This window comes from Scardinius erythrophthalmus (assembly GCF_964197995.2).
Source record: "Scardinius erythrophthalmus genome assembly, chromosome: 9".
NCBI classification, from domain to species: Eukaryota; Metazoa; Chordata; class Actinopteri; order Cypriniformes; family Leuciscidae; genus Scardinius; species Scardinius erythrophthalmus.
In genome coordinates this window covers 45,403,460-45,425,794 of record NC_138229.1, presented here as the reverse complement: position 1 = coordinate 45,425,794, position 22,335 = coordinate 45,403,460, and the positions used below count along the sequence as shown (strand labels likewise).

Below are 22,335 nucleotides of genomic sequence, written 5' to 3'. Positions count from 1 at the left end.
TTAGGTTTAGTGACATGTTACAATGTTTACATGGTTCAATTTATGGTAAGCTACGCTTTTTTATTATTTCAGTTCAATTCACTTATTATGATTTGATTTAATATTGACTCATTTGGATAAATATTAGGTAGGCTACACAAGATAGGCATTCATTTTTCTCAAGAAAAAAACAACTCACCTAATGCTGTAGCCTAAACATACAGAGAGCCCTATCAGCTGGCAGTATTATTTAAGGTTAAAAATAACACAAATTAAATATAATGCATTTTTTTTATTATAATAACAACTTTATATAATGATATAAGTAAAAATATAATAAACATGCAATAGTACACATATTTAGCAAAATACTCTCTATAGCTCTTTTTTCTAGCCAACTAACGTGCCTATATTATGGTCATTAAATGCTTTCCTGAGGTAAATGTTATGTGACATAATTGTTCTCCAACTGTTTTATTGACCCCTTTGATTGATGGCTCGATATTATGTATGAGGAAAATACATTTCGGTAAGCTGTACTGTATCTTTCAACAGTGTTCATTCGTGTTTAACGTTATTTACTATCAGCTAGAGATGATCGGTTCACGTGCCGCTAGGGATCTGTCGTGTCACATTTACAAGCGCCAAAACGGTATTTATTGTCTGAATTTCGTAATAAAAGTGACAGAATCTGAGAGCAGAGATTTTTTATATCATAACTAACCTGCTCTGTCAAGTCTGTCGGTCTCCGTGTCCTCTTCATTCGTTCAAATTCGTAGCATGCGTTGTGCTTGTTGCGCTTCATTGGTTGTCTTGCAATGTGCCTGCTTAGATGCTGTCGAATCAAAACAACGCGGGACTACAGTGATTGGATGTCGTGCAGGCAGCGCGCGCGCTCTCTGCATGCATACAGGTGGTGCACATTTTTTCACAGATGCAGATAAACAGAGCGGCGTGTGAACGTTTTTTCCCCAGTTTTCATGGGAAGTAGCAAGTCTTCTCGAGTCAAAAGGCGCAAGTCCAAGTGAAGTCACGAGTCATTGATGTTAAAGTCCAAGTCGAGTTGCAAGTCTTTGTACATTTTGTCGAGTCGAGTCTGAAGTCATCAAATTCATGACTCGAGTCTGACTCGAGTCCAAGTCACATGACTCGAGTCCACACCTCTGGTTAAAAGTAGGTCACGTGTCCACTTCTCCGTGCCCACACCTACTCACTGCCCGCTCTGTCACACGGCCTCGCACGACCGGTCATGTTTTAAATGTGAGTCCTGTGCCCGCCCTCGAGCGCTCACACATACTAACTACATTTTCGCGCCTCACACTATATGTTCCCCGTCCAAAGCCACCGGGACACTGTGTGTAAAACGGCCAGCTATCGCTACGTGCGATCCGCCGTATCTAACCACCAAGAGCGCGCGCGCCGCGCCCGCCCCTGAATGTAACTCCTGTGCCCGCCCTCGAGCGCTCACACATACTAACGAACATTTTCGCCCCGACGCCGCCATCGCGCGTCGCGCCTCACACTTTATGTTCCCCGTCTAAAGCCACCGGGACACTGTGTGTAAAACGGCCAGCTATCGCTGCGTGCGATCTGCCGTATCTAAGCACCAAGAGCACGTGCGCCGAGCGCGCCGCGCCCGCCCCTCCGTTTCGAGCTCTCGAGCCCGCGATGCGCGGCGATCGGAGCCCGGAGGCCATTCTGCCCCTGGCTGCACACGCAAAAGCGTGGGAAACTATTCCAGGCGCATCAGAACGGGTGCTAAGCACAGTAAAACAGGGCTATACTCTGCAGTTCGCTCGCCGCCCTCCGCGCTTTCAAGCGCGTATCGAGACCAGAGTGAATGGGGAAGTAGCACATCTACTTCGAGCAGAAATAGCTACACTTCTGTGCAAAAGGGCTATGGAACCGGTTTCCCCTTCCATGAGCGAGTCGGGCTTTTACAGCCGTTATTTCCTCGTTCCCAAGAAGGACGGAGCACTCAGACCAATTTTGGATCTGAGACGTTTGAACGAGGCTCTTATGAGAAGACCGTTCAAAATGCTCACAACCAGACAAATTCTCGCGCAAATTCGCCCGAGGGACTGGTTTATATCTCTCGATCTAAAAGACGCGTGCTTTTCAGATCCTGATAATACCCCGTCACAGGCCATTCTTGAGATTCGCCTTCGACGGTCAGGTATATCAGTACACGGCCCGCCTGTCGACACAGCGCGCACGCTGCATTCGACGCCTGGCCGCGTCCCTCCGGCCGGGCAGCACCGTACCTCTCAAAACATTTCAGAGGCTACTGGGTTGTATGGCCTCAGCCGCAGCAGTGCTTCGGCTGGGTCTTTTACGAATGCGCCCGCTACAATGCTGGCTGAATGCCCGAGTGCCTCACAGAGCATGGGCTTCCGGCGGTATTCGCATCAGAGTGACTCAGAGCTGCGTTTCAGCTCTGAAGCCCTGGTTAGCGGCCGACTGGTACCAGCGGGGAGTGACAATGGGAGCTATCTCACACCGCAAAATTATCTCGACGGACGCTTCCACCTCAGGCTGGGGCGCTCTGTTCGAGGGCAAACCGGCTTTTGGCCTATGGTCAGACCGGGAAAAATGCCTCCACATAAACTGTTTGGAGATGATAGCGGTCGAGAACGCGCTCAGGCGCTTCCTCCCATTCATACAGGATCACCATGTGCTAGTCCGCTCGGACAACATGTCCGTGGTATCCTATGTGAACCGACAGGGCGGTGTCAGATCCAGGAATCTGTGCAGGCTGACAGAACGCCTTCTCGTGTGGGCTTACCGCTCGCTGCGCTCGCTGAAAGCCGCGCACGTACCGGGCCACCTGAATGTCGGTCCAGACAGACTGTCCAGGGACAACATTCCCCCGGGAGAATGGTCTCTGCACCTCCAGACAGTCCAGTTTCTCTGGCGCCTATTCGGCAGAGTGGAAATCGACCTCTTTGCGTCGAAAGACAATGCTCAATGCCTGAAGTTTTATTTGAAGAGCGAGGACGCGCTGTCCCAGACATGGCCCAGCCTCCCGCTGTATGCTTTTCCTCCGATCTTTTCAGGTCATTTCGAGGATCAGAGAAACGCACCACTCAGTGCTGCTTATAGCCCCGCGATGGGAAAACCAAACTTGGTACCCAGAGCTAGTGAGGCTGTCGCACTCACCCCCGTGGCCGATCCCGGTGAGAAAGGATCTCCTCTCCCAAGCCGCTGGATCGATCTGGCATCCCCATCCAGAGCGCTGGTCGCTGCATGCATGGGTGATCAACGGATACCCGTTGACCTGTCAGAAGGGGTCGTGAACACGATCACACAGTCGAGAGCCCCCTCCACGAGACGGCTCTATGCGTCTAAATGGTCGGTGTTTTCTAAATGGTGCGCTACTCAAAACCTGGATCCGCGCGCATGCGGGGTCCCGCGGGTGCTCTCCTTCTTACAAGAGCTGTTGGAAAAGGGCAGATCCCCTTCCACGCTCAAAGTATATGTGGCCGCTATTACAGCGTTCGCTGAGACGACGCGCGGCCGGGCAATGGGAAGGAATGAGCTCATTATCCGCTTCCTCAGAGGAGCTAGACGGATGAATCCCCCGCGGCCCCCCTCGGTTCCCTCGTGGGATCTGTCCTTGGTCCTGGCGGCCCTAAAGGCTTTTCCCTTTGAACCGCTTGAATCCGCGGATCTAAAGTATCTGTCGCTTAAAACCGTTTTTCTGATAGCTCTGTCTTCAGTCAAACGAGTGGGTGATTTGCACGCGCTATCTGTTAGCCCTGCATGTCTCGAGTTCGGGCCGAATGACTCGAAAGTCATTCTCAGACCGAGGCACGGTTACATCCCCAAAGCGATTGGAACCCTGTTTAGGGCACAAGTTATTTCCCTCTAGGCTCTGCCAGCATCCGATAGTGGGGACAGTGATAACCTCCTATGCCCTGTCCGGGCGCTGAGAGTTTACATCACGCGCTCCGCCGCTTTCAGGCGTTCAGAGCAGCTCTTTGTTTCCTTCGGCGGACGCACCAAAGGTCTTGCCGCCTCGAAGCAGAGCTTGTCCAGGTGGATAGTGGACGCGATAGCAGCAGCTTATGCCTCCAAACACCTGCAGTGCCCTCTGGGCATCAGAGCCCATTCCACTAGAGGCATGGCCTCGTCGTGGGCCTGGTCCAGCGGAATTTCTATCCACGACATTTGTATGGCGGCGGGCTGGGCCTCCCCGTCAACATTCGTGAGGTTTTATAACCTGGAAGTTCCTGCCCTACAGGCAAAAATATTGTCAGTATAAGTGACATGTATGCTCTGCCCAGCTCCCGTGTGCAGACTACGTTCATATGCTGGCGCTATTCTGGTAACTACTCAGGGTGAAGTGTTTGACTCAGACCGGCTGATCCGTTCTGTTTCCTATTTCCCGTTACGGGCTGTTATCGGTGCTGGCCCGCGCTGCTGGCCGCCCGTATTATTCTCTGCCGCGCGGGAATTTTTCTCTTCATGTGAGACCGACTATGTCGTTTTCTCCTACCCTTATGAGTGCTTATGTACTGTATGGGCTCGCTCCGCCGGCCCTACTGTTTGTACTGTTATGTTTATAGACCGGCCGTGCCGCTCTATTTCATATGCTGCATGAAGTGCATGTACTGCGCTGGCCCGTCTCTCCGACCGGCCACATTTCCCAGCAGAGTGTTTTCCCCGGTTCCCCTGGGATTCATGGGCTGGATGCTCGGCGCACACAGCGTTGACAAAGGGTTCCCGATGCGTAAGCTACTTACGCAATACGAGAGAACCTCTCGTAAGAGAACGTACTCGGTTACTAATGTAACCTCGGTTCTCTCTAGAAGAGGGAACGAGTATTGCGTAACCTGCCGTGTCGCGCCACGAGCTTTTGCGCTTCAGACTGTGAAAACCAGAATTTTAGCCTGTGAGCGCTGAATATATACACGCTGGCCACGCCCATTCTGACGGTTAGAAGGGTGTGGAGGGCGCGAAGCGCCCTCATTGGTTGCCGCGTTCAGAGCGCTCACCGATAGGCTTAAGCAGTTGCAGCCGAGCAGCCAATGAGCACGCTTATATAGCCTGCCTAGGTCTGTCGGCTGCTGCACTGCGTTGACAATGAATACAAAATTAAGGATAATTTTTTGGCTTCAGATCTCGAAGAAAGAAGACTTTCCCGATGCGTAAGCTACTTACGCAATACTCGTTCCCTCTTCTAGAGAGAACCGAGGTTACATTAGTAACAGAGTACGATTTATCATCAGCCAATGAAATCGCGCATTCAGTCTTTTTTACTTTCAAGATTGGTTGCTGATAAAAAGGAAATGACCATATTTGGATCTGACAGCATTGTACAGGAGAGAGAGAGAGAGCTGCCTAACGATGCGTGATGAGAGGGTGACGGAAGAGATCGCGGAGAAGTATGTTGATTAAGAACGCAAACTTTTGTTGCATGTATGAGAAATCTACAGACGCAAACAGACGAAGTGTTGTAAAATAAAGACCTACTGTGTATTTCGGACTTTTTTTCACCACAAGTCTGAAAGAAGACATGTATTTGAAGACAAATATCCAAAAATCTCAAAATTGACCAGTAAAAAAAAAAACGATATTTTTGCCTGCCGTGTCTCGCCTTAATATAAACACACACTGTTATCAATATTATTGTGGACAAAGTTTTGCACATTTCACTTCAATGTACACTGAAGCATGCGTCGTGAATTAGAAACGGTGGTTTGTTACTGCAGTAATATCACGTTCAGTGCTATAAATCTCTCCGTTCCAGAATATTTGGTTCATTACAGCGATTTCTTCTCTAGTTCATCTTGAAGGATTTCACTCTGTTCTTACAGTAACTCATATCCATCATGTTCTTCCTCCAGCTTATCCCTGAGAGCCCAAATCTGCTCCTTATACATTTCCTCTGCTTTAGTTCTGCCATCATATTTCTCCCGAATCCTGTATAATTACATTTCATACCATGTTGTTTTCTCTCTTTGAAGATCTGCCATCATCTTCTTCATTTGTTCTCTCTCACTCTTTTGTTGCTGAACTGAGCAGCTCTTGGACTAAAGATCTTCTTTATCAGATCTACTGTGTCCATCTCTTCTCTTGTAAATCTTCCCAAACTCAACCCAATGATGAACACATGAGGTACAGGTGACAACATGGAAAAACATTTCAATATTTCTTTCGTCCGTGTCATGTCAAAGAGACCTGGAATATCAACAACAGTTACTGATCGACCATCAACTTCACCAACTCTCTTTTCACAACCTGAGTCGTGACTGAATCTAGTCTTAATTCACTGACAAACTCATCTCTTCCCAGAATACTGTTTCCTGTTGCACTCTTCCCATTTCCTGTGTAGCGCATACGACTCTGGGTAAATATGAATTAGCTCAAGAATATGGGGAATTTTGGGAATATTAATATTTATGACTCATGGTCATAATTCATAAGTCGCATGTACATTTATTTTATCAATTATCGAGATTACCTTGTTCTGTAACTGGTCTGACCAACATTTAATTCGTCCAGCGAAATAAATGTAAAATCATTACAGTTAAGAAGAGGTATTCACAAACTTCACAAAGGTTTTATGTTCTGGCCACGGACATCAAACTTTCTGAGTTTATTAATTAAAACTACTCAAGTAGTCTATATATCGAGCTTTGTTGCTTATAATTGGATCTTTTTGAAGTTTCATTGACTTATAAGGTGGATTTTCAAACACAGAGACAGTGAAAAGTATTTATGAATTTTAATAAATGCAAAACTAGAGATTATATGAGCTACGAATATAAACGTACGTAAAAATGCAAACAATAAACAAACAAACATCTAACCAAACAATAACATAAGTGATCAGAATGAAATGAAATGAAAGAAGGAAAGAGAAGTAGAGAGAAGGGAAAATTAGTAATTATTACATACAGAAACCTTTGTTCACGAGACCCCTGGAAACCGCTTTTATCAGCTCAATATACTTGCGGAATTCTGTGCTCTTTTCTGGTGAGGCTGAGGCAGGAAGCGGGAAGCGGCCAGTGCGGACGGTGTCCTGTTCTGCTGGGTCTTCCAGTGCCGCGAAGTTTAAAAGGGCTCACTGAATGTAATATTACCGAGAAAGTCAGGTGCGTCTCCCGGGACGGGAGAGGTTTCAAATCTTGGTTGCAAAGACGGCAGGCTTTTACATGGCGCGGGCCATGTGTCCCAGAGGCCAAGGCAAGGCCTGTCCAGCTGGAGCAGCGCTGCACAGGGAGAAGGAGGAGGAGGTCAGGGACCGGAGAAGCGAGGAAGAGGGATCAGCGGGATCGATGAGAGAAGAGCGAGAGGAAACAGGGTCTCTTGCTTTTTAAAGATATCTGTTTACGCCCTGTTTTCGGTGACAACAGCCAACCAGATCTTCTGATCTGTAGCGGGAAGAAGTCTTCTTTGTGTGAAGAAGACACGCCTACTTTTACCATATGTCTAATGAGGGAAAGGATTCATACTTAGAAATATGATATTTCCTGGAACAAATGCATATTATTGTACTTTGCAGTCAAGATTCGTCTCCGTGAGATGGAGAGGATTACAGAGATATCAATTATGACAGGTAAAAATTGGTGAAACATAACTTTACAGTTATATGCATAATTACACACAAATAAAGTTTGATTAAACACACAATGAAATGGTCAGTATTTCTGTTATGGCATGTGAAGACACTTGAGAAACATAGGAATACATATCAACATTTAGTGGCTTGTTACAGTATGTGGGGGAATATCTGTTTCAAAGTCCAGAGTGTGTGCTTTCCTGGGTCGTAAAGTTTTATGGTCTGAGGTAGGGTTACCACAAGACACTATTGAGGAACTTCTTTCAGTGAACATTTAGAATTCAAACCTATACTCTAGCAAACCACACTTCTATTATAAAGCAAAGCTAATCACATACATACATATCGGAAGGTATACACTCAAGAGCCATATTTCTACATGAAATTGTACTCAAAGGAGGTTTTGTGTGTGGGGGTGTGTGTGTGTGTGTGTGGGTCATGAGGTTGTAAAGTCACAGGGAGTGCATGCTGAAATGGGGGTTTTAGAGGGGATTGTTCAGAACAGGGTTCCTTTTGTGACTAAAATGTCCCTCTGGGGGGGCAACAAGGTTGCACCTTTGACATGTCCAAGCAGACTTAGCGACGCCATGGACAGACCCGTTGTCTGAAAAGACAACGAAGGATGTGTTTGGAGACAAGGATTTACTGATTGGAACAGCATGTGACCGCATGTCAGGCATTGTCGCTACACCTGTCTTCCCGATCAGAGCAATCCTCAGGCACTCCTGATCATCTTGTTCATCTTCAGCACCTGAAAATCACAGTGGTAGAAAACTTAGTGAAATGAAGCTCAGAACTTTAATATTGTTATGTTGGATTGTAGAAATTGCAGCTGAATGCTAATTATGAACTGAAAAAAACTTGCCAAGTCACTTCCAATAATAATAATAATAATAATAATAATAATAATAAATATAGCTGCAAGCAGCAATTACTGGGGCCAAGCACAATCAGATGACAAGACATGCCAACATTGCTGAAAGTGTCAGACCAACTGCGACAATGAGCAATTAAAGACATTAAAGAGGATTTTAGGCAAAATGCCTGAAAAATCATAGAAACAGTGAATAAAAATATGATTTAATGGACTATCACTTTCGACCAATAGGTGGCGCAGTTACAAAACTGATGTGGTCAGAGTGAAGTGACAATGACACATACAAAGTTTGGTGTCTATGTCAAGGCATTGCAAAGATAAAGCCTGAATAGTGCTTTTAGCATCATGCCTCAACTTTGCTGCTGCGCTATACAAAAACGGTTTTGTCCATCGACACGAAATCCATAACTTTTAGTCGGCACGGTCTGGAGATGATACGATTCGATTTTGGTGAAAATCGGACAAACGGTGTAGGAGGAGTTCGAAAAAGTAGGTTTTGAATGAAAATCAAGATGGTGGACAGGAAGTTCGGCCAAATAAGGAAAACTTGGTATCTATGTTCTCGGCTTGACCCAAGGAACATATTAAGACCAGTGGCATTTCAATAGGCAGATTTATTCGAAAGTTATTAGCATTTTTAGACATTTTGTTATAACTTTTGACCAGAAGGTGGCGCTGTTTCGAAATATGTTGGGTACTTTCAGGGGATGGTGTTGATAGCACATTGTGAGTTTCATTAAATTACACCAATGCATTTGTTTAGTATAGCATTTTATTTCACAAAACTGTATTGAAGTCAATGGGAATTTCATGTTTTGTTCTATTATAGCGCCACCAAGAGGTTCAGTCACACCATTTTTTTTATGTGTCCTCAGAGTGAGCCCATACATATATGTGTAGATTTTGGTGCAAAAATCTCAATTTGCTTCGGAGTTATAGACATTTATATGAAAAAACACGTAAAAAAATGACTGACACATGACTTTGATTGAATATTACTACCCCTAAACATCAATATTTTCGCATTTGGGCATTGGCGTTTAGCTATCGACCTATGTTTCCAAACTTCTGACGTTGGTTTCGAAGATATAGCCTAATGTTTTTTAAGCGCTAAATCACAACACTACACAAACCGTAAGGCGAAACCTAGCATGTTTGGTATCGTTGGACTCGGCAAGGTTTCAGGAGTCTAATTAGATAAGTCGACCACACCCAAAGTTATAAGCATTTGAAAAAAAAATTCACCACTAGGAGGCGCTGTTTCGAAACTTCTCACGCTCGTTCAGGACATTGTGCTGATGACCCATACCAAGTTTCGTAACAATCCGTTATTGCGTTCTTAAAATACAGCATTTTAGCACAAAATTCAAAATGGCCGACAGTCAAAATGGCCGATATGGTAAAATTGGATATCAGTCGACTCGGCATGATGCCCTGATTCTAACGAGACCAATTTTATGATTTTTGGACAAATTGTTCAGAAGTTATAAGCAAACATAGCCATTTTTCATATCTCCGGACCAGTAGGTGGCGCTGCACCGAAACGCAGCATGTTGCCTCAGGTCATGCTTGTGATGACATGTACCAAGTTTGGTCTTAATACGATAAAGCGTTGCAGAGATACAGCCTTATGACTGTTTTTGCAAGCGCTACATAAAATTTGTTCGAGCGTTTATCGAAAACGGTTTGACGAATCAACAAGATTTTAATAACTTTTTGTCACCACTGCCTGAAGATGATCTGGTTCAAATCGGACAAACCGTCTAGGACGAGTTTGAAAAAGTAGATTTTTGGGAAAATTCAAAATGGCGGCCATGTTTTTATGACGGAAAATGACGATATAGGGTGCAATCAACAAATGAATTTTGTTGATTGGCCTTACGGTTCAAAAGTTATTAGCAAAATAATAGTGAAACTTTGGACAGGTGGTGGCACTAGAGGGAATGACTCAGAAACACCAAAATTGGTGTATTTCATGTTGGGACTGTCCTCTATCAAAATGTCAAACCAAAACAACTTTCCCGCAATCGGTTCTATGGGCTGCCATTGACTCCCAGTCAGAAGAATAATAAGAACGGGAACAGATAAATAGGTGCCTCCACACCTTCGGTGCTTGGCCCCTAATATTAATAATTAAAGCTGCAAGCAGCATTTATCGGGGTTCAAGCAGTTAAGGCCTTTAAGCACAAAAGCATCAAAAGACATCAAGTTTTATTTAACAAGCATGTAACCACTGATATAATAGATGGAAAAGAGCATTTACAGCCAATACAGGCAATGTACCATAGGAAATATATCGTTTTCAAAGCTTTTCGACAGTTATAGCGCCCATCATGATTCGTTCTGCTCGGCCTCCCTTAACCATGGCTTATAGGTGCAAAATCTTCATTGGCCGATGGCGGCCATGTTTTTCGAGATAACTCGAAAACTAAGCATGCTTGAACCCTCATGCACACACATTAGGGCTGTCAACGAATATTCTAAATTCGAATACATATTCGAATAGTTTTTAAAAACAGAAATTTGAATGTGAAAATTAATATTCGAATGTGGAAAAACGCCCGCGGTAGCAGAGGCGCGGCTGTCTGCTTTGCGAGTGGGTCAGCTAGGGACAGGTCACAGGAAGAAGCGTTAACGGTTAACAGAAACATTACTAAAGAGTAGGTTACTGTACTGACTGAATAGATATTGCGCAGCATGAATAAGGTAGGAGATTCAGCAGTTTCATGCACTGCAGGCTTCCACTGGTTTGATTATTTACCGTTTCGTGTCAAGGAAAAGTTACATTTTTACCACAGCACAGCTCGCTCGGAGCGTTCAATGTCGGATTCGCGTGTACCGCGTTTTGAATTCGCGAGTCAAAAGCAAACGTTTGAAGCGCGGAGCGTGTGACTCCTCATTCGCGCCACAAGACCTCCAAACGCGCGTAAATGCGTCTTTGCATTGACTTAACATTGAAATCACTCTTGCCAGACACTCTATTTGCGTTTGGTGTGTGAACGCAGCGGGTTAGGGCGAGAGAGAGAAAGAGTGCCTGCGAGTGAGCGAGCGAGAGTGAGGTCTGCGGTCTTGGCCATTTAGAGATTTACCGGTACTTGTTTGTTTTTGTGTAGGTAATACGTTGTCAAATATGTTTAACCCTCTGGGGTCTAAGGTGTTTTTGGGGTCCTTGAGATGTTCTGACATGCCCTGACATTTTTGCTTTTTTCAGTTGCTTATAAACATGTTAATAGAAAAAAAAATTACACACTATTTAGCACAAACAGGGCTACCATGAAATGTGAGCAACAAGAATGTACATGTCTGCATTTTTGAGAGAATAATGTTTATGCATGGTTATTGAAAAAACTAAAAACTAAAGTTTCTGAAATAAGGCCATAAAACACATTCTAAATATGTGCCAATAAGACTTTTGTCTAAAAGATGTCATCGCCTAGTGTTTTTTCTTCAAAATAAAGTGAAAATCACCCTGCCTTATCATTCACATAACACAATACATTGATTTGAATTTTGCAAAGCACTTTCTGTTTGGAAAGGCCATATGCGGAGTGGGCGTCAACGGTCATGTATATGTAGTGGTTCACACCCGAGGAGACAATGGGGCCGCATACTTAATTAGCCATTCATTCAGGTGAGTCACTGAGCCACAAGAATGCAAGAGCAACAGTTGGAAGCATCTCAATTCTTTTTTATTTTTCCACATATTGTGCTTGCAATTTGGCCTATAATATCCAAGGAAAACATGTCTAGTAATTGTGCAGTTAATTCTCATTCTGTAATTTCAGTTTTGGAATATTTATCCTCTCCCCAAATTTGTCAATAATAAAACACAATAAAAGTTATTTAAAGAAAAGGCTTATATTTACCTTTTAATAGTTTGTTTACATCTACCTTGTAAATATATTTTTTTATTAAAAAGGTTACAATTACAACAATTCAAGTGTAATCTTTCTTTGTAAAAACTAAAGTATACATTTTATCATACATATTTCAAAGTTAAGGATTTGATTGATTATTTGATAACTTTATTTTTGACAAAACATGTTATATTTAACATAAGCAAATATTGGCAAACTTATTTGAAAGCTTATTTGAGGTGGCAGATATTTTACATTAAAAATGTATAATCTATCCAAAACTAATCAACAAAATGTTGTCTTTCATATGTCTGTAACATAGGTCTTTCATTTTTATTATAAGAAATATAAATGTTAATTTGCAGTTTAATACGTTGCTTATACAAATACATTTTATTTCAACATATTTTAGTCGATATTTACTGAGTGTAGCAATACAGTTTGCTAAAACCGAAACATTCATACACAAACAGAAACGCCTGACTGTAACGTTGTTTTTATGAAATATTAGGGCATATAAATGTTCATTTTCAGTTTAAAACGTTGCTTATACAAATAGCCTACATTTTATTTCAACATATTTCTGTCGATTTTTACTCAACTCAGTACGGCAATACAGTTTGCTAAAACATCATCATTCATTCACACAGAGACGCAATTTAAATTTAAACTGTCTTTTTGCGAGCTGTGGTAAACAGCGCGCATCTCTGCCGTTCATTCATCAAAAACAGAAACCCGATTCACGTGAGAAGAAAAAAAAAAAAAAACTTACAGTATTCCTCAGCTCGCTCCTCGATATACCCGCACTTCTGAGGTACTTTTTTCATTATTGTTATTTCTCCTCACAGCGCTACGAGACGGTGTAAACAAGTAATGATCATCTGAATAAACTTGTTTCTCGAGCTGAGTTCACAGGATTGCGCGGATTGCCTCATTCATTTGCGTTTGAATAGCGCACGCTCTCCGTAGGCGGAGTCACATTACATTTGAATTAGTTGTAATGAGGTCGACTGGAATCGCTCTCTTTTAATACAGATTTCACAAGATGAGAATATTTGTTTTTTCTATAAATTACCTCATTTAAGAGAAGAGAATTCAAGCTTCATGCCTGTATGTCTGTTTGCCTGTTTGACTGAGAATTCGCTGACTTATTGTTCATTTTCAGACGCGTTTCAGAATGGACTACACTGACAGATAAAAGGCAGAACTCGCATCACGTTTATTTTTCTTTATTTGGCAAAAAGCACAACACTTTGTTTTTATTGTGAGAATACACAAAAATAATACACATTTAACAGAATCGATTGATGTATGGCACAAGCATATAAGATAAAAAGTAATATTTTATTTTATTTATTTGTTTTCACTGATAAGGAAAAAAACGAGCCTATCGCGCCGGCGCGATAGCCGACCTCAGGGGGTTAAGAGGCAGAATTGTCGAAACTGACAGCTCAGTACAAATGAAGTGAGTTATAATAGTGATTTTCATGCAAGTCATTTTATATTGTCTAAATATGAATGCAAAAGCACCTGTGAAAAGACTTAATTGATAAGTAGAATGTCCAGGAGAGGGCAATAGAAGACCACTTATTGGCTCACTTTAATTTCTTCTAAACTTCTTGGTTTCCACCAATAAAGCAAAGCAGTTTTTCCATGTTAACTCCATGAAGCATGCTTACACACACACACAAATATGTTTTCAATATGTTTGGGATATGTTATTCAGAAAATATATTTAATTGTCTATAGGCATTTCTTTGTGATCTAATAATATAAAACTTCATCATAATCATAATTAAAAGTTTATATACAAATATCATAAATTAAAAAAAACATCATAAAAAAGATTGCTTTTTAAAGCATTTGTTTGTTTCCCAATACTAAAAGCTAATGAAAAGATCATGTGTAATCCTGCTGCTCTGTCTAATGGACAACAGTGGTTACAGCTTACATCTTACAGTTGAATTGAACGAACGAACGAACGAACGAACGAACGAACGAACGAACGAACGAGAATTTGGGTTTTCATTTATATCTCGGGAACCAGAAGGCGAAAAATTCTGAAACTCAGAGCATAGATAGTGCTTTGTTGAATGGGACCATCGTGGTGTTTTTGGGGGATTGGGGCCGGGAGTTATGACCGTTCAAAGGCATATCTTTTTGGGCTTTTATCTCTGGAATGCCCAGGGCAAATTACACCAAATTTGAATCAAAGCTAGTCAAGGATGGGCCCTTTCCAACGAGCTCTCACCAAGATTCTGGGTGCTGCTCTGGGTCGGGAGTTACGGACCACAGAGAGTCAGGACCTCGGTTTTACGTCTCATCCGAAGGACGGTGCTCTTTGACAGTAGTGTCCCAGTCACTACACTGGGGCGTTAGGACCCACACAGACCACAGGGTGAGCGCCCCCTGCTGGCCTCACTCACACCAAATCCAGCAGCAACCTGGTTTCCCCAGGAGTCTCCCATCCAGGTACTGACCAGGCTCAGCCCCACTTAGCTTCAGTGGGAGACCAGTCTTGGGCTACAGGGTGATATGGCTGCTGACTCTTTAAGAGTCTATCATTCCAATGGCAGTGTGCTGACAGTCTCGCCAAACAGCGACTTTGCCTCTAAGAGCTTCAGTGTAATGTTCACAAATTCTTTCAGAATATCCCACCTCTTCACCGAAGACGAACAACTGGTTTACAGTCTTTGGAGAGTGTCAAAAAAGGTTAGACACCCTCTCTTTGATGACGCAGCATCACATAACAGGAGGTTCAGACTGTGGCTACAGCAGGGGATAAATAGTGCCTCTGGACTAGAGGTCTGCACGGGCTTCAAACTTTAGCCCGAACCCGGCCCGTACCCGAAATCATTTAACCCGACCTGACCAGAACATTACGATTATATTTTAAGCCCGAGTCCAACCCGAACCTGAGGTCTGTTTCTCACAGTAAATACCTTTTTTTTTGGTGCAATACTCTGTATTTTATGATTGCTTACAACTATAATTAAAACTAAAGCTGCCAGCAGCCTCACAGGGGCCAAGCCTTCCAATGGTTCCCTGGGTTCAAAAAGTAGTTAAAAATACTTTGCTTTCAAAACTTTATAATAGAGATGTTCCGATACCCCTTTTTCCTTCCCGATACCTGGACTCAGGGTATCGGCCGATACCGAGTACTAATCCGATACCTGGGTGTGTATCTATACAGCTGCAATTCATACTAGCCCTGTAAAATTGAGCAAGATTTGAAGGAGGAGTAGCGAAAAAACTGTTTACCATTTGCTTCAATATGGCGGACAGTCACATTCTTGGCAAATGACAAATGAGACATCGTCGGAATCGCCATAATCCAAGGAACGTAATGACAAAGAAATAAAATTTTGACCTATGTTTTCAAAAGTTATAAGCGTTTGCAAAACACCTTATACCTCTGGAACACTAGGTGGCGCTGTGTTCAAAGTTCTCAGGTACCTTCAGGCCATGCTAATGATGATCCTTACCAATTTTTGTGCCAATGTCAAATATTTTATAAGATATTGCAATTTATGACAAAAATCAAAATGGCGGACAAGTGGCTCATCCCACCCTGGCACAATTGGTATCCCCTGTTGCTGAGCAATACAAACTTTCAGCTCCCTCCAAAGATTTTCTATTGGGTTCAGGTCTGGAGACTGGCTAGGCCACTCCAGGACCTTGAGATGCTTCTTATGGAGCCACTCCTTAGTTGCCCTGGGTGTGTGTTTCGGGTCGTTGTCATGCTGGACGATCCAGCCATGACCCATCTTCAATGCTCTTACTGAGGGAAGGAGGTTGTTGGCCAAGATCTTGTGATACATGGCCCCATCCATCCTCCCCTCAATATGGTGCAGTTGTCCTGTCCTCTATGCAGAAAACCATCCCCAAAGAATGATTTTTCCACCTCCATGCTTCATGGTCTGGATGGTGTTCTTGGGGTTGTACTCATCCTTCTTCCTCCAAACACGGCGAGTGGAGTTTAGACCAAAAAGCTCTTTTTTTTGTCTCATCAGACCACACGACCTTCTCCCATTCCTCCTCTGGATCATCCAGATGGTCATTGGCAAACTTCAGACGGGCCTGGACATGCGCTGACTTAAGCAGGGGGACCTTGTGTGCGCTGCAGGATTTTAATCCATGACGGCGTAGTGTGTTACTAATGGTTTTCTTTGAGACTGTGGTCCCAGCTGTCTTCAGGTCATTGACCAGGTCCTGCCATGTAGTTCTGTGCTGATCCCTCACCTTCCTCATGATCATTGATGCCCCACGAGGTGAGATCTTGAATGGTGCCCTAGACCGAGGGAGATTGACCGTCATCTTGAACTTCTTCCATATTCTAATAATTGCGCCAACAGTTGTTGCCTTCTCACCAAGCTGCTTGCCTATTGTCCTGTAGCCCATCCCAGCCTTGTGCAGGTCTACAATTTTATCCCTGATATCCTTACACAGCTCTCTGGTCTGTTTGTTTGAGTGTGTGGACAGGTGTCTTTTATACAGGTAACGAGTTCAAACAGGTGCAGTTAATACAGGTAATGAGTGGAGAACAGGAGGGCTTCTTAAAGAAAAACTAACAGGTCTGTGAGAGCCGGAATTCTTACTGGTTGGTAGGTGATCAAATACTTATGTCATGCAATAAAATGCAAGTTAATTATTTAAAAATCATACAATGTGATTTTCTGGATTTTTGTTTTAGATTCCATCTCTCACAAATTACAGACTTCTACATGCTTTGTAAATGGGAAAACCTGCAAAATCGGCAGAGTATCAAATGCTTGTTCTCCCCACTGTATATGTATAAGCCTATACAGTTTTTCTAAGTTATAAACCCGAGGCCATTCATTAAACATTAACCCGAACCTGACCCGAAACCCGTGAGTTTTTCGGGACCCGTCGGGCTAGGGTCGGGTAGCAGACCTCTACTCTGGACACTTCTGCTGCACCAATGCTTGCACACCCTTGTGTACCACTCATATTTGAGCCATTGTCATAGCTCTGCCCCTACAGTTAGCCAACTCCAACCCAAGGTTATCCAGCACCCCAGTCAGTGTTTCTGTGAGGCCTTTACCAGTTGTGTCCTTCACGACTGTGAAGCCAACAAAAGACTCATTGATGGTGGCATTCTTGTTGTCGTCTGTATGAACATACAGGATTATTACAGAGGCCAGCTCCTGCTTTGAAATGTCAGGTGTGCAATCCAACTCCACTTCAAAGTACTTGGAGGCTTTGAGCTGGGCACAAATTTGACCTAGTACACATTCAGAAATTGAATCTAAAAATTAATTTTGAGTGCACCAGGAAAGATATCCTGTGGTTTCTTTAGAGGCTACCTTTCTAAGATGCTCTGCTAGTGTGACAACATATTGTGCTATGACATCAAGGACACCCAGGAAATGTCAATTTTTAGGATCTCCTAACTTAGCATTCTTCCCCTTCAGTGGCAAGCATTTATGTGATCAACACTGGTTTCATGATGCTGCAGCATTTTTTGAAAGACACTGAAAGTTATTGTACCCCACCACAAAGCGTGTCAACAACTCTAGCTCCACCAAAAAGCTTACACGCAAAACAATACACTTTATTTGTCCTTTTCGAGTACAGCAACCAATCCCACTGCACTTTCTCCATTGGACATTGAACAAAAACAGTATGCTTTGGAAAAACACTGTCTACTCTTGTCTGATCTTGGATACGGCCCATCAGGACATTTCTGTGGGCCATTCTCAACCATACACTGCCTAAATGAGTCCCCAATCTGGTGTGGTGGTGGCCAGTCAGATGGATCTTTTGAGTAAGGCCTTGTCTCAGCTCTCTCCTCTTCACCTCTCTGTTCCATTTCCACCTCCCTCTCCTCTTCACCTCAATGTTCCACATTCTCTTCCACCTACTCTGTGCAATGCCTGAACTTTGTATTTTGGAGCACTTCTTGCATAGTTTTTTGCCTCTTGACTCGCTTGCTTTAGTCCTCAGTTGTAAGTCACTTTGGATAAAAGCGTCTGCTAAATGACTAAATGTAAACGTAAACCTCATCTTCACCTCTATTTTCCACATTCTCCTCCAATTCCTCCTCAGTGGTGAGTGGCTTTCCATCTCTGTCTGCACTATTTTTTACCCAAAAAGAACACAGTGAATAGGTTGGTCAACAGAACTTCAGACCATACTGGACATTTAGTTTTGTGTGGTCTAACTAATAGAACTCCTACCTGATATCATCACCGGTCTCATCTGTACTTGATGCCTGTGTTCTTCTCCACTATGACATATTGTCAAACAAACATTATGTAATAGATTTTCCATATTACTTTTTCCATATTAGTAATATTAAAGGGCACCTATTATGCAAAATTCACTTTTACATGGTGTTTGAACATAAATGTGTGTTGGCAGTGTGTGAGCAAAACCACCCTAGAATGATAAAAATCCACCCAGTAGTTTTTTTACTATCTCAATAAATCATAAGCACTGTCTCAGAACACCCTGTTCTAGATTTTCCTCAGTGTGACGTAGAAATGAGCTAAGCCCCACCGACGCGGTTTGATTGACATCTGGTTTTGGCATAGACCCCGCCCTCGGTGATCTGTTCTGCACACCATCGCCATTGTTTCAACGACAGCCGGTAATGTCTCCTAAGAAGTGTAGGTGTTCTGTTGTGGGATGTAAGAATGGAGATACTAGTCTTCACTGACATCAGAGCCACTGAAAACGCAGCGGATGGATTTTATTTATGAAGAAAAGGCACCACTTAAACTTCCTAAATACAAGAATCATTTTCTGACTGACTGTTTAGTGAACGAGGGTCAAAGTTAATCCTCAAGTGTGGATCGTTGCCTACTGTTCGCGATCCAACGTCACCTCCAGAAGAAGTAAGTGTATTTTATCATTTTTGAGCAAATAGTCATTTCAATCGATGTCATGTCAGCCAGTTCAATAACAAATGCGTCTAAAGCTATTTATTGTCGTCGTCATAGGATGTCTCAACAAACAACGTCAGACAGTTTTATGTCACGTACATTATTTTTTGCAGCAATAAAAAATGTAAAATGAATACCTCTCCATAGACAGTATAAATGTCTATCTCCCTGCAGCATTTGTTTTCTGGTTCTGTAACGTTAGCCATCTTCTCATATTTGCCACATAAGCGTGTGTATAAGTTAGTTTAAAAAAATTGCGCGAAAGTTATCACAATTTGTTTGTGTGTGTGTGTGTGTTGCACATCCATAATTGCAAAGGGGACGCGATTAAAACTCTATAAGTACATAAATGTATCAAATAACCTCTCCGAGACGTTTAGTCCATTCTCATTCGTGTTTATTCTGTGCCGGAGTCTCTTCATCATCTGGGTCCAGCAGGGCGGGGATATGCAGCTCATTTACATTTAAGGTGGTATAGACCAAAAAACAGCTCTTTTTAAAACAGGCCCCAAAAATGACATTTTCAAATGGTTATAATAAATTAACTGTGGGGAATTTTGTGCTGAAACTTCACAAATACATTCTGGGGACACCCAAGACCAATATTACATCTTGTAAAAAGGGGCATAATAGGTGCCCTTTAAGAAATGAATCTGTTGGTATCAAGTGGCTCCCCTACACTTCCACCTAATGTTAAACCTACCTGTTGCCTTTCCCTGTCTTTCCTGATCCACCATCCTCACACCTGAATGAAATGAACTCACTGTTAAATATAGCAGCCTAAATTCAATTCTTAAATCAGCCTAGTGATGGCATCAGATCTTTTGAAAAAGTCCTGGTAGAAAGTGATGCATAAGGATGTAGTGTAATGACGCCCAGTTCCAGGAATGCTCTAATATTTTGTTTGTTGTACCAGTTTGCAACAATTATTAGTTAACACAAAAGCCCTATTCGCACTGGATTAGTATTACCCCTGGACCTCTGTAATTAAGAAATTAACCCCTGACGTCTGTGTTTCTGGTGGCTCATTCACACACCAAATAAATGTTCGTAATTCCCTCGAGTTTACAGACTTTACAGCGCGTGCCCACCCATTCACACTTCACTAGCGGAAACGAAGATCGCGCTGCAGTATTGCAATTCGAAAAAAGAACTTATTTAAAACCAATTTATTAGAGAAATATATTATTTTATATTATAGAATATCATATTATTGTATAAATGTATATCTTTTTCTTTTATTCTTTGTCCATATTTACAAGAAGCCTGCCTGAAGAAGGTATTATAAATACCGAAACGTCGCGATAGGCTTGTTTTTCTATTCATTTTATTTGGTTTATTTCATTTTATATAATTTTTACTCTTTCACACTTTGATTTCTTGAGATAATTACAGGATGGACGTCTTTAGAGGCCGTGTGAGACAAAGAAATGCTCCACGATACAGACTACTAAGTTACACTACCACAAAAAGCGTCCAAACTTTCCAAAAGAGCTCGGTTGACGTTTCCATGACAACGGTCCGAGTTGAGCTTCCAGATCACGTCTTTACTGTAGTTTGTTTTCTCTTTTGCAGCACTTCATAGTTTTTATTGGAGAAAAACTATAATCGGATTGGAGTAGAGCATATCGAGAGATTTTATTGTTAATATAGTTTTAATACAGGCGTAAAATGTTAAACGGCCCATAATGGTTATTACGTTCTTTAGGAAACGATAGGCTCACAGAAAAACAGCCCAAATCACAGACATGGGGATTCGCACGGGACTGGTATTATCAGAGGACCCCTGTGTTGGCCGAAATACGGTAGGTAATTTTCGGGGGAATTTTTACAGACATTTTTACAGACATGGCAGATTCGCACGGGATAAAAATCACAGACGACCTCTGCGATTATTACAAATTACCGGAGGTCCCTAGGTAATACTAATCCCGTGCGAATAGGGCTTAAGTTGTCAACACTTCGGAAAAAACAATAATTCGTTGTTACACTACATCCTTATTAGTGCTGCACGATTAATCATATCGCAATCGCGATGTCAAGCCTACGCGATTGTATGACGCAAAATGCTGCGATTTTATATTAAATAAACAAATTAGCGCTGTTAACGCACTTATTAATGCAAATGCTTTTAAACCATTCATGCGCGATAATAGGGGTGTAAGAAAAAATCGATACACTTGAGTATCGCGATGTTTTATTTTGCAATACTGTATCGATTTTCAAAAAGATATATATTTTTTTTTTTACGTCCAAAAATATTCATGGTAAGACCGTTAGACAGTGGTTCACGTTTATGTTGTTTAAATCCTTACCACTAGATAGCTATGCTGAGACGCACCACTAGTGTCCTCGCCAGGCTCGCCTATAACGGTGCGTGTCCACTGGACATTCTAGGATTGACAGCGGACCGGAGAAAGCGTTGAGAGCGAGAGCGTCAAAAAGTTGGGCAGTTCCTTTGCAAATATCAAGCGAAAAACGCAGTCGGCAGCCAATTGCTGTGAGGTTCGGGATGTGACGTCTGTCTTGAGAGTTTAAATATATGCAAATTGTGTCGGAGTTTATGCTGGATTTAGTGCGTAAATCATTTTGTTTACAAATTAGACGTTATGCAGTTATTATAGCCTATATGTTAAATATTTCATTTTGGATGTGTTTATTGTGATTATAGGCTATATTGGCTGGTTTTATAAAAGTTTATACAGTTGAAAGGATATCTTTGCTTGGTGCATTTGGAAACAAAGCTTGTCTATTTCTAAATGTAATCGCGTGCATCGTTCACAACAAACGCGAATAGAGCATCTGGCGCGAGTGATTGCAATGTTAAGTCAATGCAAAGACGCGTTTACGCGCGTCTGGAGGTCCTGCGGCACGAGGCGTTTAGCGCGGCGCGGTTCGCCTCATTCGCGCGTCCAGTTCTTTTAAAATCTATTATCACATAAAACTTGATTTCAATATGACACATACATTTTGTTCACTTTCATCCACTTTCATTCATTTTCGTCCAGTTCACGTTGTTGTTTTGTATTGTGACAGGGGCTGTACCTATTTTCTTTTATTATGGCCTACTTGAGCATATAAACATTTGCTCACTAAGAACCTGTGAACCACAATCCCAAACTGGCAGTTTGATTTTCTGTGTACTGA

General features: G+C 42.5%; 1 protein-coding gene across 1 annotated transcript in view; it reads right to left on the bottom strand.

The window, feature by feature from the left end:
• Nucleotides 1-6,694: 6,694 nt before the first annotated feature.
• The window catches only part of LOC308695497 (uncharacterized protein), a 62,326-nt gene continuing 46,685 nt past the window's right edge, over nt 6,695-22,335 (bottom strand). Inside the window, exon 3 of the mRNA XM_081373657.1 lies at nt 6,695-8,297. Within this exon, the coding sequence (XP_081229783.1) occupies nt 8,291-8,297 (7 nt within the window). The 3' untranslated portion in view covers nt 6,695-8,290. The remainder of the gene's footprint in view (nt 8,298-22,335) is intronic.